The sequence below is a fragment of the Hyposmocoma kahamanoa genome, unplaced genomic scaffold, assembly GCF_003589595.1.
Source record: "Hyposmocoma kahamanoa isolate Upper Pololo Valley unplaced genomic scaffold, ASM358959v1 93, whole genome shotgun sequence".
Classification (NCBI taxonomy): domain Eukaryota; kingdom Metazoa; phylum Arthropoda; class Insecta; order Lepidoptera; family Cosmopterigidae; genus Hyposmocoma; species Hyposmocoma kahamanoa.
This window is the reverse complement of record NW_020654810.1, coordinates 11,345,566-11,366,559: the sequence shown is the minus strand read 5'-3', so window position 1 is coordinate 11,366,559 and position 20,994 is coordinate 11,345,566. Positions and strand designations below refer to the sequence as shown.

Sequence of the window (20,994 nt, the reverse complement as noted above, 5' to 3'; positions counted from 1 at the left end):
CAGACATATTACTCTGCGAAAAGGTTACATTTCCATAAGATCTTTATCTTTAAGATATTAAGCCTATGCCCCAAACTTCTGTGTATTTTGTGTAAATGTGTCTACCTTGTAATTCAAAATACGTCATGCACTAATTGATTTGCTTTGTTCATAGAAACTTGTACTAAAAAGATACTTGCGGTATAAGCATTTTGTTTGATGTCAAAATCCGCACGTACGATCGATATATAGGCGAATTCGGTGACGCTGGTGCAGTGACCGGGCTTCGAGTCTAGTCAATACCATAGAAATGCTTTTGGATATATTTATTAGACCAAATGACACGTATTTTGTGACTATTTATAGGTCAATAAAAAATTTAATGTTTAATGACAAATTGTTTTAGGTTAATTTCTTTTATTTCATAATAATAATGTTGACTATTTACTGAAATGAACGACACTTGTTTTCTCAAATCGACAATTTGAAAAATTATATATTACTACAAACACAAGTGGCGACCCAAATGTGGAACGTGAATGTTACTTTTTGAGGAAAACATCGCTATAGTTCGCTACACATTGCATAATATCAATGGACAAAGTGCAGATTTAGCAAAATCGCTAAAAAGTCGGTCGTGCAAGTGATTCGCGTTGAATTTGATGAAACGTTATTTTCTTGTCACATAGCGACAGAGTTAAATAAAGTTTAATGTGCACAAGACGTATGCAGAAGTGCATCGAATTCTTGTTTTTAAGGTGAAACGAATTTTTAATTGAAAAATATGAAGTTTAAGAAAACAGTGACCTGTTGCATTAGTGGAAAATCGTTCTGCTTTAAGTATACGACCAAAATAATGAGTAAGGTAATTTTTATACTGTCTTTCATATGTATTCAAAGGAACACACGCTAATTTGATCTAAAGTCTTTAAATGATATTTAAAAATGATGCCATTCCAGTTACATGTGTCTACAGCGATTAACAGATAATGTTTGCCTATAGATACAATAAACGTGTTTTTGACTATAGCCGCCATGAACAGATGTTTCCATAGAGAGACGACAAAATAACACCAGCTAATTAAATAATTTAAACATTTACGTCTATCTGCGTCACTCAATGAAACTCCACGTTTCAGCTCAAATGAATGAATGGATTATTTCTATATCCTTTATACGTTACTCAGTACAGGATACATTTTAATGTATAAAAACAGGAACGGATAGATATTGTAATTGGCGGTCAATAATGTGAGTTGACAATTTAAAGGACCCACAACAAATACAAATCATGTATAATTCCAAAATAGTAACATGCGGTCGATGTTCAAGCTTTAATTGCTTCAATTCCAATAATTTGTTTCGAAAAAAGTGCACTTCGGGAACTTTAAGTGTACCTATACGAATTATACTCTTCAGACGGCGCCAGTGCTCCTGCGTCAGTCGTGGATTTGGATGCAGTCGCTGTCGCCGGCGATGAGAGTCATTGCGACGACGGCGACGCGACGACGCGAATGCGTCACTGCTTTGATTTCTATTCCTAACTAAATATTAAAGGCGCCATGTGCTGCTATAATATCCCTACAGAGTCACGCTCCATTACTAAAAATAAACGACAATACCCTCCTCTAATCCTTTGAACCAAAATCCACCCACACTGCGACTGACAAATTATCACAGTTCCTTTTTTTAAATCCAAAAGTGACTCTCCTCACACAAAGAAACTGCGTCGCAAAAAGTGACACGCTTATGGTGGCAATTCATTGTTATCATACAAGTTATGCAGTTACTGTTTATGTTTACCCCGAATAACACATACCCCTTTATTAATTTGTAACTGAATATAAAAGAAATCTATGTCACATTAAATTCATTTTATTACTGGTCACAAAAGTGTCTATTGTCAAAAAAGTTAGATGGTTTTCTTGAATTTCATTCATATTTACAGCGCTCATTTAATGTGCATTTGTGAATATACTGGTCATAATTTGTGGGATATAATGACCTCAGATCAGAAGCGTTATCAGCATGTGATAATAATCACCGCGTTTGATTTGAATTCGTTGAAACACTCGTAAGGATAAATTATGAAATTAATGATGATGACTGTTAAACAGGCTCTAACAAAACACAAGTGTGTGGTACAACATAGATATGCTACGTGGATCACATATGTGTGAACCTAAATACAATATTGAATGATGTGTAGTGTGCGTAAACATGCTATCGTTTCACAAATCCACCGAATAATAAGGAGGGAAAGAGACAGAGAGGGCTGTGGGGAGAGGCCGTCTGAATTGATAAAAGCAACAGTTGGACGCGACGAGCTCAGTTTGGAAAGAAACTTACGTGTGGTGGTGTTGCGTGATCCGCTGGCAAACGCGTCGAAGTTAAAATGTGACTGCGACTTAGTATGACAGTGTTTGTTGAAAATTGTTTTATTGTCAGTTTATTCATTATATTGATTGTAGTTGAATAGCGTTAGGTACCTGTATCGCAGTAGACACCGCGAGTCGGTGACGTGGAAGCGACGCGTCCAAGGATTAAAACTTTATTGCGACTAAAAACAAGCCATGCAAAAACTTTCGTTGTGATCTCCAACGTCTATTAGACGATCGTAAAGCGTTCCTATCAGTTCTGTCTTACGATCGAACACGTGATCGTCGAAAATTCGAGAAAACAGAGAAAATTCATTTGCCTAATACATTATAATATTTGGCTGGTGTTCACTCGTGCCGCATTAAGTGCTCTTTGCCAAATTATGGTTGTAACAAAAGTCAATAATATGGCCTCGTATTCCACATATACAGGAGAACCAAAAATGTTCTTCCCGAAGAAGGTAAGAATACCATTCTACGTATTTGTTTTACAATTTATTATATTTATAACCTGCATGGCGACCCATGGCAACGACTCTTGTAGTATTAATATTTAATTCTTGCGAGATGAAAATAAGATATATTTCTTAAAAATATTCGTTACCTGCTAAAGATACAATATGAAACACATAAAAGCAGTATAAGAGAAGCAAAAAAAAATATGTATTACGTTATGTATATGGTAATGGTTTCATTAATATGTAAATTAAATACATTAATGAAGTAACAAGAAATATATGCACTTAAAAATATGATGATGACGATGACTTCAAATACTTAAGAGTATATAGAGCGGGTAATACTTTTGCTTCTATTATTAGTTTCCAATTAACTATTAATTTTTTTTAAGTTTGCATGGAATAAATGAGTACCAGATATTGTAACATTGAATGTTTCTGGTCACCTCAAATAAAGGTGATTTGAATCATATCACCTGTTTTATCTATAGATAAAACCAACTCTAAAAGGATATTGTTACGTTATGGTAAATCTATTTATTTTTTTACACCATATAAGTTATTGTATAGATACTAATCTGAAGCAGATAAAAGGTAAACATAGGAATCTTCCTATAAACTTCCTATAATCCTAAAAACTTCCTATAATCCTAAAAACTTCCTATAATCCTAAAAACTTCATAGAAGATTTCACAAACGATATTTCGTGATACAAGAATATTTTGTTTAAGGAAAAAGGCATGAGTCACAGGCACCTGTACGTGTATTGTGTTAGTCAAACAAAAAGAGTTCGCTCTACATACTTTAGAAATAACTTCAAAAAGATTATTTTTACCATTACAATGTAGAGTATTATTAGTACATTCCGTTGCATGTACCCTCCTGTTATGTCGCGTTGACATGTAGTAGAGTAAATTTTGGTATGCAATATCAGGTGGTATTATGTGGAGTTTTAATCAAAAATGTGCTTCTTATACTCTTTCTTCTTCTTATCGTATCGATGGTATACACTACAATGTTTGCCATTGCGGTGAAAGGATTTGCCAATTGGCGTAATATATACTCGACGATTGTTGCCAAGGGCGCGCCAGACGTAGGTACAGGAAAGGAATGGTGCGTCGTGCGGGGGCTCGTGCTCCTTGTCCTTCGAACCACAGGATAGTATAATGTTCATGTGCATTATGTTTATCATTATTAATGATAATAAAACGCACAATCAATCCTGGGTGCAGTTATTCTTGATATTTTTTCAACCATTTACAGCGTCTGTTACCAGTTTTGGCTTAATCTATCTTCAGATCTATTATTGAATAAAGTGTACCACTTATTACTCAAAATATCTGCGAATACAACACAATTTATGTTTATTCACAAATCCATACTATTTGTACTAAGCAATGATCTTTATAGACACATAACCACATTTTCATCAGATTTTAATCCTCAATTTTCTCTTTTGTCTTATTTATGTGCAGTATCCGTGACACTACATATTGTAAGTTGCACAAGGTCTTCTGTGTAATATCTGTGACCTACAAAAGCGGTAACCGACTAGCTGTGTTGGACCTACAGTCAATGTTGTAAGGACGAGATTCTTTCATCTCGCGCAGGTTAAAGGGTAACAGTTGTTCCCACATCTGATAAAGCTTGTACACTAATAATTTTAAACCTTGTATACACGACGATAAGGAATCAGGCATTCGTAAATGTATTTTTCTTTGAAATTGCCGCTTGATAAGACGACTGCGTATCCAAGTCAACTTCGAGTATTATTACTTTATGATCGCACATTAGCTCATGCAGTTTGCCGTTTAAGGTTCAAATTATAATTAATTGTGTCTAATATAGGTCATGGTAGCCAGCAATGTAGCTAACTAGAGATAGGAATCAAAGGACACGGGTCTGGCAATAAATCCTATTCGCGACGCCATTATAGTGATGACAACAAAAATAACGTTAAAGCGGACAGCTATACTATGTCGTTCTAGGTAGGTACCTACCATGAATAGACAGGGACAGTTGGCGTTGCGAGCGCGTGAATTATTTGTACACAAAATATCGAACTCTTAGGTTTTCGCGATTGTTACACATAGGAAATGAAACCATTTTCTTTTTTCGGATCTATATGGCGTATATTTATCTTTTCAAACAAACCAACGTTTTGGGTCCTACAGGTCCCATGATCACGGGAGACAAATATACGCGATTTAGGTTAAAAAAAAAATAGTTTCATTTCCTATGTAGATATACAAAATATTACATCTTCTCATTACCGTTAGGGAATAGGGCGCAGTAGAATTTGTCATAATGATGTAAAATGAAATGAAATTTTACGCGACTGCTAGCGTCATAGTAGAGGGACTGATCACACCGGTTAAGTGTGTATAATCATAACTGCAGTATTATACATATAGCTGATATTCTTTAGTCGTAATTTACATTTGAAACTATATTACCTACTCAAATAATAAATGTAGTTTCAAACATAATAATGAGTTATTTAACCTTTACGATTCTTTTATTTGCTTCACAATTGTTACCTATTACTGAACATAGCAGATGAAATATTATTAGGAGCAAGGTTCATAGCTTTCTTCTTATTTTGAGCAACATAAAATAGTACTACAGAAAATTAATAAAAAACCGTAAATCTGGCCGTTTCCTCCTACTGGTAAGACCAAGCGGATATAAATGCCCACGTGCTCCTACTAATGTGCTGTCACCTATATTTATATGTAATTTGTATTGTAGTAATCTATTTATCGTAAACATCTTTGTACATATTCATAGTAGTAGGTATAAGTAATTAGAATTACTTACTAAAATGTTGTTTATGCGCTTGACTTGCGGTCAATTAAGAGCCATCAAGGATGTCGAGAGACTTATGCGATGTCAATCAGTGCCAGTCACTAGCGTGTCAATAGAGGGCAATTAGATAAAAAGTCATGAAATTGTTCTACTTATTTGTTCCGTTTATTCATTTTCTCTTTCAATTTGCTGTTTATTCGTTAATTACTCCATTTATCTTTTCCGCACGATGTTATTTAAGTTAATCTTTTAAACAATGTACCTACATGTTTTATGCTGACATAATGGAAGTTTCCTGCACTCTCATAGTCATATCTCTTACAAGAAACTATGAAATTTGCTTAGACCAAAATTGGCCGGATTTCCTAAGAACTAAAAAAAATCACAAAAGCATTAAATCACAAACACTTTGCGTTGACAGATCTGGAAAAAATACATTGCATACAGATTGTAAATTGCTACGGTGCTCCGCTGAATGACCGGATCCAACACATTCCTGGCGGGCCCTTATGGGCGTGCACAATGACGGGAATGTTAGGACTCGTGAGCTGACTGGAATGCGGGATGGAATGCTCTCGCTATCTTCCTAATGTGAATACGTTTTTGTTGCCGATAAGACTGAAGACACATATGACACCTCACAGTACGCGACGATTTCTGACTGTGTGGTCCGCAAAAATACTTAATATTCACGTCTTATGATCTAAAAGAACATTATTGACAATGAGTGAACGTGTTCTGTTCGTTTTAGAATTAGTTATGTACATTGTACAGAATTGGAACGAATGACAAGTGCTATTTGAAATCACAAGTGTGGTGGGAAAAAGCTGGAGAATATTACGATTAAATCACATTGGTGATCGTATTCAATAAGCAGACTTTCCTCTGAGGAAGCAGCCGGCGGGCGGTGGGCGCCAAAAATAGTGTTTCCGTCGAACAGCAAGCACTCTAAGTAGGAAGTCGACTAACACTCGCCACTCGGGTCTTCCGGCCGCCTACCGTGTCTCGTCGCTTATTGAGTTTACAACGCATTTATGAACTGCAACGCGCCTACGCACCGTTTCTTAAGCTAAATTAAATTGCTCATACTTAGGAATCATTAAATAAGAAATACTACGTTAGAAAGATCGCTAATTTGATACCCATGCAACCTGTAAAACAATTGGTTTCGCGATCTTGGTATACCAGTGATAAGCACTCTAGGCGCAAGTTGAGAAGACCCCGGGTTTCGATTCCCGGTGGGGTTTTTAGGTAACTTTAAATTAATTCCGGTCTGGGGAGTACAAGAAATTCCTTAATAATTCTTTTCACCTAATTTTATCGTCTGGTACTTATAGAACAAATATAATTTGAGATCGGGTATCTACTTGGTGTGATTATCTTTTTTTATGATACCAAGTGAAGGGACGAATAAGTCATGCGCCTGGTGGTAAGCGACACGCCTGTCCATAACAGTTGCAGTGCCGCTCAGAGCTTTATGTCACAAAGATCTATGCGGCACTGACACTGTCACTGAGCGCATTAACCTTGAGGCATGAATTGACAAGTCGCTTCAAAAGTACCCTTCAAAATCCGAACACAGTAATGCTTACGTTACTACTTGGCAGAAGAAAAATGTAAGATGGCAGTACTTCCCTGGACAAACTCTATCACAAGGAGCTCTACTGCTACGGCGTAGATATGAGCGCCGCGCCGCCGCGGTTGTCCTCGCGCCACCGCCGTCGACAAATGCAAGCGGCTCGCCGTTCAGTTCGATCAGGCGCTCCGATTGTACGCACGCGCACGTTTCCGTATTGTGTATGTGAAAATGGCGACGCCAGAAAATGACTTTTCTAATATTTTTTTTTTTTAATATAAAATGTAAATTCGCATTTGACCTCCATCTCACCTGATGGAAAGTGACGATGGAGCATGCACACCTAAATAATGCCTATTCACTTTCGCCTTGAAAAGCCCTGTTATAAAGTTTAGGGAACAATTCTGCAGGCAGGGAATTCCACTCCATAGCCGTTCGCCATATAAATGTGGAAGCGTAACGCTTCGTGCGAATCCTTGGAATATCCACAACATAGAGGTGGAACCCAAGCCTACGCCTAGACCCTGGTGATGGAAAGGGAAAAGCGGAATTAAATCGTGTAATTCCATCGCACGCTCTCCGTGATATATGCTGTAAAATACCGATAAGCTGGCAACTTTACGGCGGTGTTCAAGGCTCTGCACCTTCGCCGCCACAAATTCCGAGTCACCTATAAGCTTCTTCACACGGTTGTCAATTGAATCCAAGATGGCCAGTTGGCATGTAGCAGAGCCTAAAGGTGGCAGCAGTACTCCATGCACGACCGGACTTGTGCTTGGTACAGCTGAAGCAACTGTCCCGGTGTGAAGTAACACCTCACCCTGGAAAGGATCCCAAGCTTCTTTGCTGCATGTTTGGCCATGGATTCAATGTATCTGCCGAAGTTAAAATTGGACGACAGGTTCATTCCAAGTAGCTGGAGACGGTCAACATCGGTATAGATATATCACGAAAAGTCGAAGTCAGCTCAAAGGGACTCCGTTTTGTGGAAAATAGATACGGCTGCGTTTAGGCAGCGTTAAATTTTACAAGATTAGCATCGCCTCAATCGGAGACTGCCTTGAGTGTCAAATCTAAACGGCTAACCATGGACACTCGACAAGACTGGATTTCCACTCCACTGACCCTTGCATTGGTCAAGTACCTATCTACAACTGAAATTAACATATCATTGATATGCAGCAGAAAGAGAGTTGCAGACAGTACGGAACCCTAAGGAATCTATCGCCATATGTTCGGAAGAGTAGTCTTCTAAGACCACTCGAATCGAACGTTCGTTCAAGAAATTCGAGATAAAATTGCAAGTCAGTGGGAAGCCTATAAGAGGGAAGCTTACTTAAAAGGCTTGCGTGCCAGACCCTGTCAAAGGCTTTAGAAATATCCAAAGACACTGCAAGTGCTTCACCTTGCTTTTCTATAGCCTCGCTCCGTATGTGACAGGCATATACGAGAAGATCTCCCTCGTCGGAATCCGCACTGGCGATCATTGAGGAGGTCGTTGTCTTCAAGGTACGACAGGAGACGGTTGTTGAGTACACGTTCCATAGTCTTGCAGAGTATGGAAGTGACTGAGATAGGTCTATAGTTGACAGAGTCAGCTCTGCTTCCCTTTTTCGGCGTAGGTTGTACGGTTGCAAGGTTCCACGACCTGGGAACTACACCAGTCTCAAGTGAGAAGCGGTACAGGTGTAGGAGTGTGTGAACAGGAGACAACTCAGGCGCACAGTTACGTACGACTAGTGCTAGAATTCCATTTGGCCCGCTAGCTTTATTCACGTCTAGATTCCGCAGAGTTCTAATTACCTCTTTTTGACGTTTGCGAATTGGCGCCATAGTGCAGCCAGCCTGAGGTAATTGCAAAGAGTGAGGCAAAAAGATTTGCCTTGGCTTCTGCAGTATAGGCCAGCGTGCCGTCCGGCCTCAGCAGGGGTGGCATAGATGGGCCACAAAAGTTAGTTAGTGACTTTATATTCAAAGATGTGTTGTTTATTAAAATAATTTGTCATGTTCTAGCGTCGCCATTATCACTACGCATACACGTACGTACGTACGATCGGAGCCCCTTATCGAACTGATAAAAATTATATTACTATAGAAAATACGTTATTTTATATTTTCCTTTGAAAAAGTATTTGTATAAGAGTTTTTGTAAAAACAAACACCGTTATACAAATTCGTTTTAGGGTCGCGCTCGCGCCGCCGAAACTCCGCCCGCTCCGCCGGTTGGTCTATTATCGGCGCTCATATCTACTACGGTGTGGTGCTTTATGACTATGAAACCAACAAGATCTATCAGAAAACGACTGTGAAATGTAAATACAGACACCGTCCGTAACTGACCCGTAGTTAGTAATATACAAAAACTAAGTGGAAACCCTAATTAATCATCTGCCTTTAGCACCATTCAAATATATGTTTATTTCAAAGGTAAGGAAATTAGAATTGTAGTACTCACTTATAAGACAAAATACCTTGAGAAGAATCAGTAAGACTCTAGGCGTCACTCTTTTAAAAAGACATTTGTATTTTTTTATCATTACCACCTACAGTTCTTCTCAATCTTCATAATAAACAGCTAAATTTTGTTCTCGTAAGTGCCTTATTTTTCTATTGTCGTACTGGTGATTGCATTAACTACTACTACATTATAACTATAACAATCGCAGGTAAATGAACTTGTTAGTCGCTGCTCCAGAAAGTTTTTTATGATTCATAAAATAAGTATGACTTTTGTTTATTAGGTACATTCTTTCAGATATGTTTTAAACAATTTCTCAGCCGTTGCGTTAAACTGATGATTAAATTTTAAATAGGTTCTTTTTGTTGTCATCACTATATAAACTCAAAAATGTCATTTAAAGGACTTTTATCACTTTTTACATTAATTTGAAATGACAAATTGTATAATACCACAGGCTCTACGAAAATTAAATTAACGCATAGGAAATGAAACTATTTTTCCGGATTTAAATCGGGTATATTTGTTTTTTCAAACAAACCGACGTTTCGGGCCCTTTACAGGTCCCATGGTCACGGTTAAATTAACGCCTCAAAAATTTTGAACAAGACATAGAAATGTTAAAAATACACGATAATTTCATAATATGTTTTAATAATCGAGACATGCAAGAAAATGTGCTAGCACAGTATGTTATAAACCTACAGATAATTTTATTTTTCAAGTTTGTAGGTGAAGAATTCTTTGTTTTGGGAAACTATTGTACACCTTAATTGCCCTATAAAGGAAATTATATTTGTAGACGTAGACTAAAATCTATATTCGTAAAGCGGAAGATGCTGAAGAAGATGAAGATCGACAAAATGGTACATTTGATAAGTTAGGTTCTGTACTTCATAATTTAGGTACGTCAAGCGAATTTGCCTACAGGGTGTTAATGTTGGCTAAACATGACCACCATTACATGTTTGTATTGGTGGTCATGTTTAGCCAACATTAATTTCATTGGTCATATCAGGTATGACATGCTAATATGACCACCGATAAACGGCCGTTATAGCCTTAGCGTTAATTCTTCTAATTGTATCGATAGCATACAATAATGCTCGCCATCGTGGTGATAGGATTGCTAATAGGCGTATAGTAGTACTACTTCGTAGTACTTCCCGATTATTGTTAGTGTAAAACATTAAATTAATCTATTGTTTTATGTGACATAAAAGTAGAGCGCCGCGCTATAAAAATGGTAACCAACCAAAAAACAATTGTTTTTTAATTTTTTTTATAGTGCCAAGTGACAGAACGAAGAAGTCATGCCCCTGGTGGTAAGCCAGTCCATAGCAATTGCGGTACCATTTAGAGTTTTCAATCCCAAACGTCTAAAGGGCATCGCGAATAAGTTAACAAGTCCCATGTGCCTGTAATTTGAACAGCACCCTTTCAAATTTAAACGCAATAATGCTCGCATTACTGTTTGGCGGCAGAAACAGATAAGGTGGCAGTACTTCCATGGACGAACTCTTCAATAAATTAATTCAGTAAACCACCTAGGTTCAATAGGTACTATTTAGCATTTAAACTAATATTCATTTGAAATATAATGCACATATAGGTTATCTGGTTAAAGGCGGTTAACTGATAATATTATTTATTTATTCTTACAGGAAACCGCTCACGTAAGGTGTTTTTGTTAAAAAATAAATACTGAAAGACATAAACAAAGAAAACGATAAGAATGTTCCCTAATCTTTAAACTGAATTGCAAATGAGTCATAAAGTAAAAGGAACTTGCTACATGTATAACATAAATATTGTTTATTTAAAACAAAAGTGGTGAACAATAAGTTACATAATAATTTACAATGATTTTGTACAAGCAAAATTTAGTTATATTATAATTAATCTATATGTATCATATCATTTACAAAGCGTTTTAACTCACAATTAATTGTACAAATCTTAACATTTCTTTTTTGTTACAGGTACGTTCGGAAGAGTCCCTTCTTGCACCAGAAAAGGCTTCAAAAACTGCACGATGGGTATGTTTGGCTTTGCACTTTTAGCTGGCGGGTATTTTTAAGATAAAGACTCATTTGCTTTCTCACTATCCTTAATAATAAATAAAGCTTGTGTTTATTTGATAACTCAATTACATATGTTCACTCACATATGTTCATTGTTTTATATTATGGTAGGGCTTTCTCTCTCGTTGTATATCTTTCTGGGAATAAAAATCAAGTCTCGGTGCGGTCTCGAAAATCCTGGCAAAAACGAGAGGTTTCAAAACTATTGCAAAAGTAGGTTTCCATGAAAACATATTTTAATCAAGCCTTTTGTTAACTCAAATTATAAAATTGAAAATGATTTATGAAAGTCTTTCTTTTCATTTTTATAGCGATCAAACAAAGCCGTGGTAGGCTAATTGTTGGACCTACCGCCTATTGCGGGCATGGGTTCGAATTCGTGCTTGCACCTCGTGAGTTTTCCGGAATTTATGCGCGACATTTGAAATTAACCATCAGTTTTTCGGCGAAAGAAAATATTGTGATGAAACCTGTACACGTCCCAGTATATATGTATTGGCTAACTATTTTTTGTTATTTTAGAGTAGGCACCGGTATTTATCTTCTATTCGGTTCTTCTATCTTCACAAAAGATACGGGATGAAAGCCCTATTTGGTAGTGATGTTTATGAGTCTTTATTTTTAAAATTTATAATAAATTACATATTTTAACACTTAGCCGGACAAAAACCGATAAGTCACATTTTAACTTGTTCTTCTTTTTTAGTACCAAATGGTAGTTACAAGAACGTACAAAACGTTTCTATGAATAATTTGTCCAATCTGAACCGCAACGACTTAATTCTACTTCAAAATGTGTTTCAAATGCATGGATCTGAACATAATACGACAAATCCATTCAATGAGACTAGACGAAATTAGAATCGAAATTTATCAGTTTTATCGGGTTTTGTTCCGAAGCTCCTTCCAAAAAAAATTATATTTTATAGTTTATCAACACGTCGAAGGTTGCTACTAAATTGAATGCAATAAATTATGGCACGTATGACGTCTCAAGCATGGTCTTAAATAGTTTGTTGCATGATTGGAACTGTTCGAATTGCATGTATAAAGTACTTTTGGAATCAGTTGCGCAGCTTAAATGATTAATGAATTGTTAAAACACAAAGCTTTGGGAATAATTAGCGAATAATATTGGTTGTTTGCGGAAACATCAGATTCACCAGCAACAAAAAGTTACGGTACATTTCTTTGTGTTAATATAATTATCTTAAATATTTGATTTTTTGTATTTGGTGTAAAGCCCCTATGTAGGTACATAATAGGTTACTGCGCAAACATATCGCACTCCGCTTCCACTCGCACAATATCACCATAAAAGAACACGATTGCTTCTTATTGTAAACTAAAACCACATGTGGTTCAATCGCGATATTCAATAATATTTTCAATCAATAAAGCACAATCATAAGTACTTACCGTTAACAGTGCTGTTTACAATTTGCTTATTATATTCAGTAACAATAAGTTTATAATAACTCCTTTTATACATTTATTACTCAATGCGTATTGGAATTAACAAGTCATCGATTTCCTGGAGGTTAATCTCTTTATGTTCCATAGTCTTCTATATAAAGTTAATTAGCTGACAATGTACGTACCAACGGTGACACAACGCAATTACAAACAGTCTCGTAAAATATTGTCTCGCAACATCCGTTTAGTTTAGACTCTAGACTAATACGGGTCTTCCTTTAGCCACATGTACCTAATTATGTACATATTTCGTGATGAGTACAGCTGCATTTGCGGATGAGCTTATAAAAAATGTATGCTATCTGTTCAACGTCGGCCTTGTGGGATAGTTTAATAATAGTAAACAGAATAAATAGCCTCTGAAGAATACTCTAGGCAAGGAGTGTGCAAGCGTTTTTCATTGGGGGCCAGAAAAACAAGACATTTCACAGGGGGACCAGAAAAAAATGTATTTTGTTTTGAATAAATATAATTCCAATGGCCATACACACCTACGTAAGTAAGGTTGGCGGGCCGGATTAAAGCCCATCGCGGGCCGGAACTGGCCCGCGGGCCGTGGATTGACCAACACTGCTCCAGACAGTTTAAATGAATCATAGAACAGTTATTTTCAAATTTTCCCTAACCTTTAACACGAAGACATAAGGAAAATTCAGACAATAAAAACTATATCTATTTAGATGATGCCATATGTAATCATTTACAAAATATTATTGTTATTACCGTTGATTACACTGAATGATTTCATCAATATTTTTTTTGTATACGTTTGTCTGATTCTATATTATCAAACCGACCAAACTATGTTATGAGTCACAAATTTAAATAAAGTCGGAATTTTATCACAATTGGAATGTGTATAATCTTTGTTTAACGCATGAAACAAATACGATTTCTAGAAGATGGCACATATTTTGATAAGATACCGTAAATAGAAAGTGCATATTCCAACAATTATGGGCAAATGTAAGAGATCCCAATTTTATGTTCGTAAATACTAGTTGACCGTCGAGATTAGGTCTAAAGAGAATCAATCAAAAGCAAAAACGTGCGGCGTGTTGGTGATCGTGAAAGTGGTACGACGATAGAGCAGGATGTACGCTGACTCATAGTAAGTTGTAATCGGCACACGCGCAGGTAACATCTCATACGATGTTGATAAGCTGCCACGTGAACGAATGACGAATCAGCATATTAATTGAATCTCTTAAGCTCACTTTCAGCTGTCTTGTTTATTACTGGCTGGATTCTAGTTAAGTTCTTGATTTAGATTTTGAACCTGTATTTTGTATTTTCGTAATCAGAGCTCATGTTACTCGTATTGAATTAAAAGCAATGTTATACTAAGCAAACGATCACTTTCACAATTACCAATATAATATTAATGAATTAAAACTGATTTTATGACAACTGACCATAATCTGGTATTACTAATTTTAGGAAGGTTAGCATTCTTACCTAATTAAGATAATGCATACAAAACACAGCAACTGACTCACCAACTCACATCATTTCACAAAGTTACGCGATTACCTATCAATGTCAAAACGTTTTTATAGTCACTTCAATACTACTGTATTAATATACACAAATTTATTCCTATGTTTCCATATAACGTTAAGCTGAAGTCTGTAATTTTCATCTAATCATCAATGAACAATATAAAGATAATTTAAAGTATTTTTTTTCTAAGTTATACGAGTAGATACGTAATGTGACTTGTTGGTCTATGCCACCTACTTGCGATATCAAAAGCAAATACGGGAATTCTGGGTACCAGAACTAAACCGTCGTTAAAAAGTTACGGTAAATCTATGTCAATACCAAGAAAATGTACGTAACTTGTAACAATTGCGTTCATTACTAGTATACCATTATGGACGATGACACAAGATTCTGACCAGTATGCTTACAAACGCTTGTAGAAATGATCACTAGACCGAATTCACTCATTCATGAATGAAACCATTCATATAGTTTAGTCATAGCTATTATCTCCGAGAAACTGTTACGCTATACTCTGAACTGCATTACAACTATGAGTCAATGCACCTTTGTTAACTTATTTTTCCTACAGTGTACTGTTATTTACTATTTAAGTACGCTACAACTTAACATTTCTTTAATATAAAAGCTATTATTGTAAACATCTAATTTCATTATGGATAAAGAAAACTCTGTGCGTCCGCCGATCTCAAGAGTCTTTAGTTACTGGGGCAACAGACGCATCTATTTTCGATCTTCTGTTCTTTGTGTTATGATTGCTACACACAAATGTAGCTGCTACACAAATCAACGACAGCTGTATAGTTAGTTCTTCACTTCAAGATATTTGATTATTTTGTTTTTTCATTGAAAACTATTTCTTATTATTCTTGTAGACTGCACAATTTCCCCAAGACGAAGTAAGGTAAAGCCCAGGAATTGATGAGTAAGACGCACTTACTCATGAAGTTACTAAACATTCAATTCGCTATGGCACGAGACTAATCTTACATTCGCTAAACACAACAACTCAGTTCGCTGATTTCTCCTCACTCTGTGACTCAGCCAAGGCCGTTACATTTATGACTTTTGAGAGAATGCCGAGGATAAAGTAAAAACGTCTCAAACAATAAATCCTTTGTTAGCGCTTACAACTAAACCTTTTGGTTACTTTTAAAGGCGCTAATCAGCGCCTTATATTTTAAACTCTACCTACATATTAATGAACACAGAGAAGCAACCTTAGCTCAGTCAGGACACTCGGACTGTCTTATTTATTCATGCACATATTAAGTTTGCGAAAACGAAAGTTCTTTTATCCATAAAAAAAATACTTATAAAATAAAATAATACTTGAATTGAACAAGCGAGTGTTCGCAGACAGCAGCACATCAAGGTATACATTTGACGGATCTTGTACCGTTGCACTGGAGGAAATACTCGAACAAAAGTATATAACTTAAGAGCACATTTGCTGTTGATTGAACATAAATTGACAAGACTAATTACCAAGCAATATTACAATTGCAAAATCACATGTAAATTAATACATCGGTAAACGTGTAAGTAGTTCAAAGTGGGGGTAAGTAAATAATTACTGTGCTCACATGGAATTAATCATTTTTCAATAGACTAATCTGTCTAATAGAGATGACTCTATAAGGCAATGGCGATTCACACTAAAGACCCTCACTTAACGCAAACATAATCACCGTAGATGAATAAAATCATTAAATGAAATATCGTCCTTTTAAAGGAATAATGACTTATTAACAATACTTTATTAATCGTGTATGTCAACAATTCGCATTGCTCTTTGTGGCGTTAAGAGGTTGTTGACTTGTCGCAACAAAATTCGGTGGATCTCCTTTTTAACCGACTTCAAAAAAGGAGGAGGTTCACAATTCGACTTTTTTGTATATATGTTACGCGATAACTACGGTATTTGTGAACCGATTTTCATGATACTTTTTTTTGAATGGTGGTCCCATTCAATTTTGAAGAAAATCATCCACCTCTAAGGATGGCTGTTCACACATGAAGATTCATTTTTATAAATAGCGCCTAAAGTTTGTTATAAGCAGCAATTATTTTAATGGTTGAATTTGCTATTCTCCAATTCTAGGCGTTTTTCTCTTAATATACTTTGAGTAGAGAGATTTTTATTATCTCTTGTGTCAAAGTCCCGTATAGTGGCGAACTAGGGAATGAATCCGGGTTTGCGCATTTTCCAGTAACCGATTTCAATAAAACTTGGTAATTATATGTATGCAATTCCAAGTACTTTTGAGGTCGGGTTTTTTTAGTACTCTATACTGAAATTATATTTTTCTTAAACGTAGTGAGATGTAGAGTTTCAGAATATTACATTACTTGTTAACTGATTTGAACACATTTCGTGGATATTTTCTTGTGTGAAAAATTTTATGCTTCCTCAGCTTCATATGAAATGTCATGTCTAATCTAAATTGTCGTTTGCTTTGCGTTGCGACAGTGAAATACTAATAAAAGGTGTGTTTGAGACTTCGTTATATTGATCTTGTCAGTATGGGAGGACATATTGATAAGATCGGAGCATGTACTGGTGTTGTCCATGAGGCGGATGCGAAGGTCCGTGGGCGGAGCCCCTCCGTCCCGCTCCGCTCTCGACTCGCCATTCTAATTAGCCCATTGTGGTCGCCAGTTTGAGTTTGCGATCGGCCGGCCGGCAGTCACGCCGCCGCCTTTGCCTCAGAGACACGTATTGCGCTCTGCGAAGAACTTACACGCACGCGACCCGGCTCGTCTGTGATGACGATAAGTGATCGACAGTGCTCTTAGTTGATAACAAAAAGCTTTATCACACTTCACTTACTCTGACATGTGGATATTCCCGCAAGATAGACCATTCGCTTGGTACTAAAGTTCTAGTAGTTGGCGCAACACAAGGTAAAACCATTATACTCTACTCGTATACAGCTAAAACTGGCACCATTGTGCGACGATCACTAGATACTGCATTAGAATAATGCAACATGGAATTACTGAACTATTAAAGACTGTATTAATCAGGCAACTCTCCTGGGGCTTAATCAGAAAAAACAATCTGACCCATGTGAGAATATAATATAATTAACAATCTGTTGTAATGCTCTTACCAAAATAATTAAAATGTTATTATGATTTACATCTGGGTAAATAAATAATCGGAAGTACACGGAAAACAACTTTCGTTTGGAAAATTGGATAACTTCTAGATGAAACGACAAACCAATAACTGTGCATCTATGCAAGAAATGTGTGCAAATGTGTAAGGTATTTATCAAGTTTTTATATCGCAGATATTTTGGTTTCGGTCTCTTGTGTTACTCGGATTTATCGATACTAAGTCAAATCAATGTCCTAAAAACAAAAGATTCATTGACATGATTGATCAGGTTATCTTAAATCAAACATTACCTAAGTAAAATCTTAGTAACTCTATCGACAAGGACAATCTAACGAATCTATTACAAGTATCAAATATACTATATAAATCTGTAGCATATAGAAGTTTGACACCTTAAAACTTAAAATTAAGTACTCTACAATCAAGTTCAGATTACTGGTTATAAGAGTTCGTTGAGTCACAGAAATCTCATTTCTCGTACGTGTAAGTTGAAGGCAAATGGAATTTCTATAAAGTTATGTAATAAAGCTGCTTTGTCTCCCTTTATCGCGCATAGAATGATTGTGCATGCATAACTGACCTTCAGTAATAATGCTCCTTGATCGGGCATGCAGCGGTTATAGTGCTGGGTGGCGATGCATCTGGCACTCACCATGAACGACGAAGTGCATAAAATAGTCTATCAGTCTAACATCAAGATTTCAACTTTAATTCTCTTTTCATAAGGTTCCATTTGAGATGAAGGAAACAAAAGAAAATAATCAAATCGTTTCGCGCGTCAGCCGCGAAAGCTATTCCCAGAAATGGAACGTAACACAACGTGAGGAAAATATATGCAGCAGTATTTACACACTAAAGATTAACTCGAGTACAGTTTATTTAGAAAATAATATCATATTGTCACTAGTACTTACTACTCGTGCATAAATCTAATACAATATAGTATTAAAAACATTGCCTTTTGTAACTATTGTTGCAAATCGTATAGCAGGTCTATTATTGCGAAGTAACAACGAAGTTATTTTATTGCCTCGTACAAAAGTAGCTCCATTGTGTAGTAACAGAGTCGTATAAAATGGGTAAACTGTCATAAATACTCATAATACGCCACAACAAACTCTGTTCCCCGTATATCGTTTACCGTCTTTGTAACATTTAAGTCAGCTATGCAATAATGATCTGGGGGTTTACTCTCGTTCTCAGTCCAATATACCTACGTCCGAAACAGTTACTGTCAAATACCTAAGTACTAAAAGACAATGTCAAGTATGAAGCTTCATTCGCATCTTGCGACTTTTAATTTGGTAATCATTATTTGATAAGTATTACTCATTTGACAGTAATTATTTCGAAAGGATGTCAGGCGGAGAACAAGAGTCCAGATGTGTAGCTGTTAACATGCTCCTAAATGCGTTATATTACTGTTCAAACTAGCTCGGTTAATTATGGTTTTCATAAATGCATCAATTTAAATTTTGTTGTGCCCATTGTTGCAGTTATAAAATCAATTAAACAACATCAAAGAACCAACCATTCTTGTTCTAGATTTATCTAATTTGTACTTACGTACAGTCAGGAGCACGTCAAGCTTGACACTTAAGACTTAAATGCAACTCTATACAGCTTACGATAAGAACAGTCCAATGACACTTAAGACTTAAATGCAGCTCTATGCCGCTTACGATATGAACAGTCCAAAGCACAAAGTGTCAAGTTTGATGTGCTCTTGACTGTACCTAGGTATATATTATGTATAATACGTATAAAAATGTATGACCAAACAAAGCAAAAGCAAACTTGTCATATTCGGTCCGATTCATGTTAAATAACGAGATTTATACATATATACAGCAGAAAGTTTCTCACCTAAACGGCTGTAACGGAAAATCTTACCGTTAATAATAAATTAAAGACTAACCTACTCTAGTCTGAATGCGAATATTCGTTAATATTTCAAGTTTTTTAATGAGAAATATGCAACATTTTCTAACTCCACACGGATAAGAAAAAGAACAAGTATTATAGAATTACAGAGATAGGACACAATAGAACGGTAACCAAACAACAATCAGGCCTATCAATGAAGCGCGTGAAAAGCGTTTTTATCCTGTAGGTACCGCTAGTACCGTTCTACGTCCCGTAACGCATATTCAAAATGTACTTTAGCTGTGACGTAAGCACGGGATCACGCTAACGTAATAGATATAATATTTATCACATTTGCCTGTCCCTGGAACTGTGACGACATCTATACGAACAGTGACTCACTGATGCCTACAATGACCTGTTACACCAGTCAGTTCGTTTTTTGCGAGAGTCAATTAGTCATCAACTCTGTCGAGCAAGCTTATGCAATAGATTAACAATTAAGTAATCTTAATGCTCGTACCAGAAATTGTGAACATCTCCAATGGCGTACCCAGGTAGGCGCAGAAAATCAGACCCAGCTCACCCCTAGTAAAATAAGTGTACTAAGAAACAATGTAGAGGCATACACATACCTACCCTATACCTACGCTATACCTACATTTCGATTATTTTCCCTTAGGCTCATTCTAGATGCAGTATTAGTACGCCAATTAACTTCCTCATGAATTATTTACATATTTAATGAAAATATTAGCCTTTCTTTCAATATCGAACATAATAATCGTCATCCAAGTTTCGATGACGAAAGAAGTATGACACTACACTGATATTATTTTGCTATCTATTATTGCTATTATATAGAAAATAGTATCCATAATAAGAAGTATCAATATCAAATGAGATGTAAATTATAAATATTAAAATGGTCGTGATGTGTTTTGGTGACGCCGCCGGCTGGCCGGCGTGGCCATGACATCACCATCATTCGCGTCAGTACGCGTCATTCGACGCAAATCTCGAACCGTTTCACGATTGAATTAATCGATGCTTGTCCAATGTGTAGTACAGCCCCTTGTTATCATAATTAGATCACGCTACTGAGGACTTGTACGATTTGAATCTTCTATCAACGACGGTCAATACGGTAATACCTAGTGTGCTAAATAGTCGTTGCACAATGTTCATAAAGTTTCGAATAGTGTCTTTTTTCACAATAACATCTATACTGTATGGAGATATTTCTATATATTATTTTGTTGGTTCTTTTCTATGTAC

General features: G+C 36.2%; 1 protein-coding gene across 5 annotated transcripts in view; it reads left to right on the top strand.

Moving 5' to 3' along the window:
- Positions 1-20,994, top strand: part of LOC113237109 (sterile alpha and TIR motif-containing protein 1) — a 60,632-nt gene that overhangs the window by 25,148 nt on the left and 14,490 nt on the right. Inside the window, exons 1-2 of one of the 5 annotated variants that reach the window (XM_026473378.1) lie at positions 2,545-2,818; positions 11,640-11,696. The exons of 1 other annotated variant lie outside the window; for it this stretch is intronic. In XM_026473378.1, coding sequence (XP_026329163.1) covers positions 2,741-2,818; positions 11,640-11,696 — 135 coding nt within the window. In that variant the 5' untranslated portion in view covers positions 2,545-2,740. Of the gene's footprint in view, positions 1-2,544; positions 2,819-11,639; positions 11,697-17,387; positions 17,631-20,994 lie in introns of those variants that run through there. 3 more of the 5 variants (XM_026473376.1, XM_026473379.1, XM_026473382.1) reach the window with 3 other exon arrangements.